The sequence below is a fragment of the Lindgomyces ingoldianus genome, assembly GCF_010093535.1.
Source record: "Lindgomyces ingoldianus strain ATCC 200398 unplaced genomic scaffold BDR25scaffold_33, whole genome shotgun sequence".
Classification (NCBI taxonomy): Eukaryota; Fungi; Ascomycota; class Dothideomycetes; order Pleosporales; family Lindgomycetaceae; genus Lindgomyces; species Lindgomyces ingoldianus.
Genome location: NW_022985194.1, coordinates 569,634 through 580,837, shown reverse-complemented (window position 1 = coordinate 580,837; position 11,204 = coordinate 569,634). Strand labels below are relative to the sequence as shown.

The window sequence follows — 11,204 nt, the reverse complement described above, 5'->3', positions numbered from 1 at the left end:
TATTAACCTTACCTCTCTTATACGCTTTTATTTACATGTTTGCTCTATTAAATACTTTATTCTTAATGTATAGTCCTTCTCTACTAGTGTGCTAAAAGTGCTTAGTAGTAAATTAATTATAGTAACTTTTACTAACAGCAAATCTTAGGAAGTCTCTAAATACATTAAACTTATATTAGTAATAGTAGTAGTAATATTATACTTAAGCTTTTAGCACTAAGAAAGTTAGCTTAATTAAATTATAGTTAGGTAAGTGTAGTAGTAGAAACTATACTATATGCCCTTCTTTTTAGATAGTGTCTAGTATCCTCTTATTATAGTAAGCAAAGTAGTTATCTAAAATAACACACATTACACGCCTTTTAAACTAATTATTAATAGTTAATAAAAGCTAGTTCTTTATCTAATTAATAAAAAGCTTAGTATTAAAGTATCCCTACTAAAACACTATATAATTAAGGTATCTATAAAGGAGGGTGTACGCTAGTAGAACTAACTATGCGCGCCTGCAGTCCTTATCCCTAGCGTATTAATTATTGTTACTAATTAGGCTATATGCGCAGCGCCTTTAGCCTATTATTTTATTAAAATTTAACTTATTAATAAAGACTAATTAATCTGCAGTATAGTTTATTATAATATAGTAATAGTTATTATAAAGATTCTTACTATATTTAACTAATAGTAGTTTAATTACTTTTTTATTCTAGCTTTTTTTTTAACATCTTAAAAATATTTAATTAATTAATAAGCACTTTATACTTTATAAATAACTACTACTTTATCTTATCTTAGTACATTTAGCTTTGTGTAATAAGCTTATTAAACAAAGCCTCTCTATTAGCTAGAGTAAGTCTTAGAGGACGCCCTAACTGCTGCACCTGCAAAGCTGTAATAGTACTATACTTTATAAGGTTTTAATAGATTGCATAGACAGTACTATAGCTAGCGCGTAAGCAAGTAATAACCTCTAGAATAAAGACGCTAAGCATAAGAAGATAATACATAATAAAATAACTATAAGCAGTTTTCTAGCTGTGCTTTAAGTAGGAGGAGGCTAGTAGCAAGGCTTCTAGATTAAGAATGCGCGCTTTTATAAAACACGTCCCCTAGGGGGCCTATAAGAGGCCTACAGTTAGATCTATAATCTAAAACTCTGTTAAATTAGTAGGATAGGCCCTATCTATACATTTAAAAAGCTTCACCTACAGTAGAAAGCGTTATAGTTGATTATATAGAGCGATATGTGCAGTGACCTGCATTTCTATGAGATTTATGAGGGGAAAGTTGTTACTTAGCATTGCCAAGAATCCAGAGAATTTCGCACACGACAATTAGCGTCGAAACCAGCTTTGACACAGCGAGCCCACACACTTCGAGATGCAGTCCAACGCACAGCTACCATCGCACCGCCCCAGAGTGCCGAGATCCGCTGTTAGAAGTTTTTCCTAGCGCGCTTCCTTTAGAATCTCACAACATTGACGTATAAATGACATATGGATTCACATGAAGGTATATCTGATTGTCCGTGTTTTGTAGTTGTTCAGTGGCTGTTTCGACGTTTCTGATACTTTCTCCGATCTTGTAATATGCTCTAGGGGGGATGTGGCATATCAAGAGGGAGCGGAGCTTTTGTGACAGGATGCACGTTGAATGAGAATGCATGACTGTATTTTGATGGTATTTATTATGATGAGCTATGCATTCAATTGCCCTTGAAGTACTTTGCTAGGACGGAAATGGGGTAGCGAACGAGTAGAGGCAAGGCGTCGTGTTATGCGCATCCGGTTGTGGTAGCTGATGAACTTCGCGCCGAATATGTGCAGGCATTGACCATGAAGCACTAAGGTAAGGCACTGTATAGGTAAGTTATTCTTATCGGGTTGATTTACTTAGTAAAGCACGAGCGATCGTGCGACCTTCCCTGGTGCAGTATTTTGATAAGTTTAATAATTCTGGTAAGAATAGAGAAGCGGGGGGCAAGAATTGGAGATTCCTTTGAGGACTGTCAGATGCTGGCGCACAACTGCACTCTCATCTAGATTATACGTATTTTCAGCTTGCGATGTCCCATTAGCGGCACCGTTTGAACATTGTACTCGCTTAAGTCTTGAAGAACATCACTCATGACTATGGTATACATTCTCTTGAGGCTCAAGTCTTTCAAAAGCTCTGCGTTCTCGCTCTGAAAGCGCTGTTCCTTTCGGCTGCGTCTTCTTGCGTTCCAAATGTAGGCATCCATCTATGTAGTCATGCTCATACTATGGCTCAACCCAACAGACTGTCGTTACGAGTTTAGAGCACGCCATCGCATACGGTTGCTATTCTACGAACAGATTTTTCCAAAGTCCGGTTACTTCCTTTGTCGTGGCTTGAAATACCAATGTGAAAACCGCACACGTCTCCGCCAGGACTTGCAGTTAAGGAAACGTTTTCACCCCAACTGGAAGTGTTTACCGACGGCTTCTGCAACAAGCGTTCTTACAAGTTTGAGAACGCCTTCAAATGGCGAAAAGGTAACTTCAACAGTCTTGGCTCAAGTCCAAGGTGATACAAAAGCAAGTACACCGTTGAGCTCTTTCAGCTCGCGTTGTACTCTTAGCATTCACTGGCTACGTTAAGCGAAGGCTTCTTCTGTGTCTTGGAATCTTGCGGTGCCACTCGCTCGTGTGATGCCCTTCGGGCTGGTGGCTCACTGGATCCTGTATTGACAGCGGATGCGCAGGGCAGGTGGCAGTAGGATGTAGTTCTATGAGACACAAGGCTCAAGTTTCCCTGCGAGGTTCATATTCTGACTGCTTGCTATCCGAGATTGCCTTTTGTTACAATCCAATTCCGCGGTCCAACTCATAACGATCGATGTTCTACATGCATGCCCAAATACCCTGTTGAATCCATGTAAAGGGAATCCGCGGCAATGGAGTTCTTTGCGACAGTACAGTCAATGCCGAACTCGGCCGACTTCCCCGCCGCTCGAGGAAATAGAAAGAATACAGTAGTACTTTTGCTATTCCTTGCAAGTCACTTGGTCGGTGCCATTCAAAATCCGAAGGGCAACTTCTGCCGGAGGTATGCTCACCAAACGACTGTCATCGACGACAAGCGGTACATCGATGGCGGCTACGTCAACTTCGATTCGTTCTCCTAAGATCATTTGAATGTACCTAGTAAGTACCCAGGACTATTCGTGTGGAGATATGACCAAAAGTCGATTAATGCGAATTCTCAGATACGTGGCTCGGTTTCCACGATCTCCACAACCTAACCACGGGTACGGCCGACGCAGGATGGCCACAGCTCAACATCAGCTTGAGCAAAGACCCACGAGTCGTTCCAACAGTTGCAGGTGGGACCCTCTGGGGCGATGACGTCAACAAGAAATTCGTCGTCTATGGTGGTGAAGTCACGCAAGGGCTGGCGCAGACCTATCACCTTTTCAGCTACGACACCCTGTACAACTCATGGTCCGATCTAGGTCCACCTACGACGCCGATTGCGCCAAACATTTCTTCGTATGGTGCTGGTGTGAGCATTTCCGAGCTTGGTCAAGGATACTACTACGGAGGTTGGATTAGCAATATTTCCATGCGCGGATGGACGCAAGCTCCCGTGATGAGCTCGAACATGTACAGATACGACTACGATGCGAACAAACTCACCGCGGTGAACTCGCCGGACGGGCTCGGAAGAGCAGAAGGCGGAATGTCGTGGATCCCAGCCGGCGATAACGGGACGAAATCTGCTCAACCGATGGACAAGATACTCGTATATGACCCTCAGACGAATGCTTGGTACACTCAGACTGCAACAGGAGTCATACCTGGGGACCGGGCCCGGTTTTGCATGGATATCGCATGGGCACCGGATAGATCAAGCTACAATATGTAAGCCAAGTCCTAGCATATATTTGCACTCTTGAGGCTGAAATAGAAAGCTACCTATGGGGAGGTCTGAGTCTTTCACCCAACTCAAACATGACCGCGTTCAACGACGTCTACCTTCTGACTTTGCCTACATTCCAATGGGTCAAAATATTCCCCGGTCATCAAGGCAATGCCACCTACGACTACGGCCACTATTCCGCCTCCTGCAATATGGTAATGTCCCGCTCTCAGATGATGGTCATTGGCGGTACTTACCCTGGCTCTGATATGTGTGATCTCGCCCAAGATATATGGGCTCAGCATAACATCTGGACCGGCGGTGTGAACAACACTGGCGAACCTCCCGAAGACAGATACTGGGCTCTCTACAATCCAAACGTTAGCACGAATGTTGTACCTATTGATGTATACCGGCTTGTTGGAGGTGACAAGAATGGTGGTGCTACACTGCTCACTCCGAAAAATGGATACGATACGGGAAACAACACAGGGACTGGCCTCGCAGCTCTCTTAGCACAAAAGCCAAAGTTCTAGAACAGGACAGCTACTCGTTCGATCTCGTGTACCCAGTCATGTCAACCAACTAGTAGCGCCAAACCGACCAATTCATCCTCACCTCATCACCATCGTCTCTCCACAGGTGCCATTGTCGGCATTGCCATCGGCGGCGCAGTTGCTCTAGGCATCTTACTCGGTTGTTGGTGGCTCGCTGCCAAGCGGTACCATCAACGGCCACAGTCACAGATAACTCAGGCATCGGGGCAGCCAATGTATCATAACGGCGCTATGTCGGGCACCACAAGGACCTTGGCCCGTTGTAAGCCAAAGCTATCAGCCTTATCGACAGTCGAAACCGCCTGTGCAACCACCACATGGAGAGATCAGTGAACTACAGGCTGGAGGGGTCTGTGAATTGGAAGAACAGACGTCGCATGGTGGACATATCAAGGAGTGGCGGGGGTCGGAAAGATGACACTGTGCTTGACAGACACAGCCACAAACTTTGGACAGGTACTTCATGAGGGTATGTAGGTAGGGGAAAGTTAGTGTCCATTCGCATGCCAATGCACTCTCCGAACAGCTTCAATAGTGCTCTCCGTAAGTGGTTGCATCTCGACATAATTTCTTCTATTATCCAGCATGTAATCGCTGTACTTGCTTTTTTAGATAGTAATTATAGTAAAAACCTATAATTATAACAATTTTAGGCTAGTATATAGTTAAAGCCTTCTACTAGCTAGTAGAGGGCTGTAGTTATTCTTATTATTAAGGCACAGCTTTAGATATAGTAATATATCTAATATTCCTTTTAACTTAAAGCGCGCCTAAGTACTTTATTCTCTTGCAGAGAACTAAAGCTACCTAGTCTATCTTACTTTAACCCTTCCTCTCTTATACCTCTCTTTCTCGCCCTGCTTTCTACCTAGATTGCACAAAGGACTGTACACTCTTCGCACCCTGTTAACTTTAGAGAAGTACCCTTCCCCTAAACTTCTCCTCTCTCTCCTCCTTCCCCTTACAGACTCTACGTTACTAGTACTAGGTCACCTGTAAAGGACAGACTTAGGTGAGATATTGTAATAGTTTGCGTAGCGTAGTGTAAATAGTTAGCGCGTAAGAATTTTTACACTCTTACTTTACTAATAGAAATGTATTATCTCTAAGCACACTGTGTTTAATTTCTATTCTTAGTAAAGAAACATGTAGGCGGTGTGCCTATTATAAAGGCTACCTTATTAAATATGTCTCTTACATCTATACTGCTTAGGCTAGAAGAGTGTGTTGTAGAGGCTATCTTATATTTAGATCTGTTTTCTCTCTTGTTCTACTATTTAAGCTATAGGGTGTTTTGCATATAATTATCCGCCTATATATATCCTTCTGCTGTGCTAGCTAGAAGGTTAACCTTTTAGCAACGTAACAATTTTTATATAGAGTAGTTTTTTCCTCTTTGTATGTAGTTGCTACTCTTCTAATATAGTCTATATAGGCTTTTAAAGATAGAATTAAGGACATCTTTTACTTATATTTATATATTACTATCATATAACATAATATTTATTACTATAGCTAACATACGCTGCTTAATAAGCGACTGCGATAATTTTTCGGGAGTGGTTTTAGCGTTTTGGCGATTCTTGGTTGAGTTTTGTCCCCTCACCCGCTTATCGTCTGCCGTAGGTACTGCGGCGCTCACTTCAGTGCGGCGCTCTCATATAAAACACGTTATAGACTATTTAATATAGTACGCTCAGCGGTAACATATTGCAACCGACCGTACGTGAGTACCTGTAGGTCGGCTACCTTCCACCCGTCGAATCCGAACACTTACCCAAACTCACTCTTCTGCGGCCAGCTTATCAGTCAAGAACCTCACACTATTTCCAAAGAATCCCACCCACTCCCCTTCAATCTCTTCAACAATTCTTGTGCCCTTTCATTCGCTACAACACTCTTATCCACACCCAGGCCTTCAATATCATCCATAAACTCCCTCTCCGGATAGAGCCTCCTAAAAATTGCCAGTAGATCATTCCAACTATAGGGTTCCGCAAACGTAAACAACCTCTCTCTCTTCACATCCCCAAAAACTAGGGCTGCAACATGCACCACCGCATTATCATCAACATTGACATAGTATTGCGGTGGGTTATCTTCCAAGTCCTTCTCGCCCTCACCGTTAAAGCCTCCCCAAAGCGCTTTGATCCAGGACATAGTGCTCGGGTAGCCTTGGTGCTCGATGGACAAAATCTCGCCGATATTCATATTCGGAAGAATGCAGTTGAGCACGAAGTCTGGATTCTCGTCCTCCATGAATTTCCACGCAGCTTGCTCGCCTTGAGTTTTCGAGGCGTAATAGACGTCTAGTTTTCGTTGGACGCCTAGGTAGGGTGGAGGCGCCCAGGCAGCTTTAACCGCTTCCCCATTCCAAGTGGAGGGGTCGATGGTGAAGATTTTGTTTGGTTGCGGGCTTGCAGCTGCGGTGGAGGAGGATGTGAGAACTACGCGCTTTACACTGGGCTCTCTGGCAGCGGCTCTTAGTGCATTGACGGTCCCGTTGATGACTGTAGGGATTGCGACGTTGGGGTCTTGTATTTGCATCACGGGAGTTGCGGTGTGGATTACCCCTGCGCATCCTTTTACAGCATTGTCAAAGGCGCTGTCGGCAGCCATGTCCGGCACAGAGATCAGTTCAATTGAGCCTTCTCCATATCGGGAGTTAAAGAAGGGGACTGGCCATGAAGTTCGATTGATGTCGCGGACTGTGCCCGGACCTGAAATGAGGTTAGCGAAACGGTGTTTTGGAAAGAGAAGACGGAAGATGAAAAGGAGGATAGGCTGCGGACCTTATAACCGTTCTCGAGTAGTTGTTTGCAGATGTGGCTTGCAATGAATCCATTCGCACCAGTGACAAGAACCAGCGAGCCTGGTGAAATAGCACGGTCTGTTGTTGCAATGGAAGAGCTCATTGTAGGTCAGAAGTATTCCCTAAGCTAGGGGGTATTTATTTGGGTGAAGGGAAGGTAATTCCAGCGGAAATCAAACAAATCAAACTGCAGATTGAAGAAAGAAGTCCACCCTCATGCTTAACAGCCCTTACTATATCTTTATAAAATCCTCGGCGCGTCCGTCAACGTGCCTTGGTAGGTTATTAGAAGATACGTTGAGGTAATCCCCTTTGTGTCCGCATCTCAAGTGCAGCAACCCTATCTGAAAAAGGTCAATGTCTAGAGTTGTACTTGACAATCGACCCAACGAGAATGTAAGATTAAAATTGGTAAGAACGAGACGTTTGACAAAGACATTGGTCCAAGGCACGGAGGTGTTAGGTGGTACAGGGGTGGTATCTCTCGGTCTATCGGGGACTAGGAAAAGGCCAAGTATCAGTTCGCAGCAAAACTGTGATACTCGACTCCGCGAAACGCCGTGCGATTTCCCCTCACGAACTGACCTGCAGCTTTTATCGTTGTTTTGGATTGGATGTTATGCAAGGAAAACCTGTCATTGGCTGTAAGAGAGTAAATTCCGTTGATTAACTTCCTTTTTAAGATTAACCCAATCGATTGATTACGTGCGGGGTTGGGTTAAGAACCCCCAACAGACATCGAGTTTCGGAATGCCATACATAGGGCACAAGTGAATGGCCGTGGGCAGTGCATGAAGGTGCTGTTCCCGGACAGCTACTACTAGGTTGAGTATCCTGTTTCCGTGATTTTAACCACTAATTTAAGGAAGCTAGATCTTTAAACGAGAAACAAGTATCAAAGCTCTAATGCAAGTCCACCCTAAAATATAATGCGGAAGTGATGCACTATTCTCCCAGACCAGCCAAAGCTACCGAGGTCCAGTTCCGAATATCCATTACATCTTACATCAAACCAAAGAACCTCAACGTAGCATCGCCTTGGAACGTCGGAATATGACCCCCACCCTGAACCTCATAACCTACCAACTTCGTACCATCTCCGTAAGTAATTTTCTTCCAATTCTTAATCGGGTCATTCGATGAATTCCTCGCCAAGCTCAAACCTAGGACCCCGCTCCATTGATCCAGCTGCGCCTTTAAGTTGTTGATTGTGACGGCCGTATCTTCTGTTCCATGTACAATCATAATCTTGGGGTATGTCCCGTTGTACCCGGGATAGCAGCCCTTTGCGAGATCGACCCACTGTTGCTGTGTGTATGTAGATGCCTTCTTGCCCAACGGGCAGCTCAGATCGGAGGATGCTGGGGTGGACATTGGAGAGCCGGACCAGCATGCAGCTGGGACACCAGAGTACGAGGCCGCTCCGGCGAAGACATCGGGATAGGTGGCAGCGAGAACGTTAGATTCCATGGCGCCCGATGAGCCGCCGACCACGAAGACTTTGCTCGGATCGCCATTGTAGGCCTTCAAAGCCCATTTCACCATCGATGCGAGACCTTGGGAGTCCCCGCCACCGTCGTGCTTCAGAGATTTAGCAGAGTGTGCGTCCCAGCAATTCATTCCAGACTGGGATTTTGAGGTCGGAAACAGAAGAACGAAGCCGAGTTTGTCTGCATATGAAGGAAGGGGTGTCATGGACTGATACTGCGATCCGGTTCCGCCGCATGGATGAAGCTAGTCTCTCGTTTCAGTGGAATGAATGCTGGAAACTTTGCTTAGTACTCACTCCAAGGATAATGGCTGGCTTATCGGCAATCTTATCTGGCGTGTAGAGAAGGAATGATGGAAGCGATGATGGATTGTCTCCCCAGTTCGATATTGTTTGTGTTTTTCCAGCAGATACAACGGAGCAGAAAGCCGCCAACGCTCCCACGAGTATATTAAAAGCATGCATGACTGCGGCCGTATCGTGCAAAAATATGAAGCCAAATCTGGGCGAAAGGTTAGACTCTTGGTCAAAAATTACTTGTCGAATTCCTGGCCAGCTATATACCTCTTCATTCCCACAGACTTAGGTACTACGCACGAACTCCCATAATGTCTTGATATAACTGCTCTTTACACTGAGGAGTTTTTGATGCTATTCAGCCTCCGGCAGGAAATTCGGGACTTGCCCAAATATATTAAGCGGGGAAAACCCTAAGTCGGAAGGCAAGATGAAGAATCCTGGTATTTTCATGTCGCAAATTTGGTGAAGGTGGGGGTTAGAGGACTGCAAAGCTCCCGTAAGACAGAATATATCGGTTAGAATATTCCTGCGGACTTAATGTCCATTTTTTTTGGCGTGGATAAGAGGGAACATGTATGGATAGTAGGGCAATGAAGTGTTGTGCAGAGATTGTCGAGATGTCGAGGTGAAGTGTAGTACGTAGGTAGTGAGCCATAAAGGCAGCTGGCTGGTCACACTACGCTTAGGTCCCCATTCGGTTTGCTTCCCATTATCTCCCCGATGGCTGTAAAAAGCTAATTGCGGTTTCTTTCTCCCTGCGAGGCACCACAGGATCCTACCGTATTAAAAGGTAGCGCAATCAACCTTTACCGGGCTTCGATCTCGCAGCAGCAGACAGTTCCTGAGCAATAAAGAATAATTTAACGCTGACAAGTAAATATAAGCCTGAGATTCGTGGGGGCTTTTTGAGGAGATGTTTAAAAGCGGGAAGCAAAATCGGAATTCGGGTTCTCCAAAATCTAGGTGTCGGTAAGCGGCGCGGCACTCTTTTAATTTACTACCCGACAAAAGTGGCAGGGTATTTGATATGACGTAGGCAAAATAGAACCTTTTCAAGATGGAATAAGATACTCCGGTGATGGGATGCGCGTTGGCGGGAAGTTGTGCAGCATTTGCGAGAATTTAAAGACAAATTGCCAGTCTAGCAGAATGAGACTCCATTCGATCTGTTACTTGGATGAGTATGTATTATGAAAGCGGATCAGGCCATTTCCGGGGGCGGTCCAGGTTGCGTAGCCGGCTGAATCGGTACCCCGAGTCAAATATTATCAGAACAGCATCTCCTGGAATGAAAAATTCCTCAGTTCCCTGGATATTAACTCTCATCGAATCGTGAGCTTCTCTATTGCCAGCCCTATACGCTCTAAGTTAAAACCAGTCTCAACCCCAATTGCACGTATCACTGAGGTAGCTGCCAAACCCCGAGAAAGTGGCCTTGCAACGCACTGTGGAGGCTCTTTCAGCGTTCCCAACCGTACGTAATACGTTTCAACTCGCCGTTTTTTAGGCTGTAACTTCTTAGTTTGTTAGTACGTTTTAATGTAAAGGGAGAATTTAAATCTACTTATAGGGCGTAACTGTTACAGCTTACAATCCTCCTATGTTTTAACAGCTTGTAAGACATTATAGTGTATACAGTCTACTAAGTCCCTTATTTTACTATAAATATAACCTTGCTAGAGCTAGTTTTTTTACAGTTAAAAAGCCTTAATTATTAAGCTAGAAAGCTTATTTCTATTATAAGTAATAGTTTTTTTACTTCTAAAAAAAAACCTCTTATAATTATAGCTTATAAAAAAGATAGATAAGAAGTTAAAAGTAATTTTATATAGTATAAAGTAAAAAAGTTGTCTAACTTGTTTTTACTAAGTAAAAGGGTTAGTAAATAAAAGGCTGTTATTATTAGCTATAGTAACGTCTTTATAGTAGCTATTATAGTACTGCTGCAACTCTGTTATTTTCTACTACTTTTTATATAAGCAGCTGCTAGTAAGGAGGCTTATGTTAACAAAAAAAGTTCTTTTAAAGCTCTTATTATAATAGTTACTACTAGGTAACTTATGTTGTGTAGGCTTTTAAGTAATGTTATTATTATTAGCTTTAGCTTTAGCCTTTACATTAATATACTTTTAAAAAATAGCTTTTATTAAAGCCTTAGCTTTTT

General features: G+C 43.7%; 3 protein-coding genes across 3 annotated transcripts; 1 reads left to right on the top strand and 2 right to left on the bottom strand.

The window, feature by feature from the left end:
- Positions 1-2,977: 2,977 nt before the first annotated feature.
- On the top strand, positions 2,978-4,637 carry BDR25DRAFT_198831 (uncharacterized protein; the record flags this gene model as incomplete). The annotated part of the gene is given in 5 exon segments (XM_033684367.1): positions 2,978-3,138; positions 3,196-3,233; positions 3,287-3,884; positions 3,935-4,411; positions 4,424-4,637. Coding segments are annotated over 5 exon segments (1,488 nt in total), but the record flags the coding sequence as incomplete, so codon positions are not given.
- Positions 4,638-6,257: 1,620 nt separating this feature from the next.
- On the bottom strand, positions 6,258-7,354 carry BDR25DRAFT_236938 (aldehyde reductase II; the record flags this gene model as incomplete). The annotated part of the gene is made up of 2 exons (XM_033685570.1): positions 6,258-7,159; positions 7,240-7,354. 2 exons carry the CDS (start codon positions 7,352-7,354, stop codon positions 6,258-6,260), a joined length of 1,017 nt encoding a protein of 338 aa, XP_033543462.1.
- An 899-nt stretch (positions 7,355-8,253) lies between these two features.
- On the bottom strand, positions 8,254-9,205 carry BDR25DRAFT_317605 (ferulic acid esterase; the record flags this gene model as incomplete). The annotated part of the gene is made up of 2 exons (XM_033691685.1): positions 8,254-8,985; positions 9,038-9,205. 2 exons carry the CDS (start codon positions 9,203-9,205, stop codon positions 8,254-8,256), a joined length of 900 nt encoding a protein of 299 aa, XP_033543461.1.
- Positions 9,206-11,204: the final 1,999 nt, after the last annotated feature.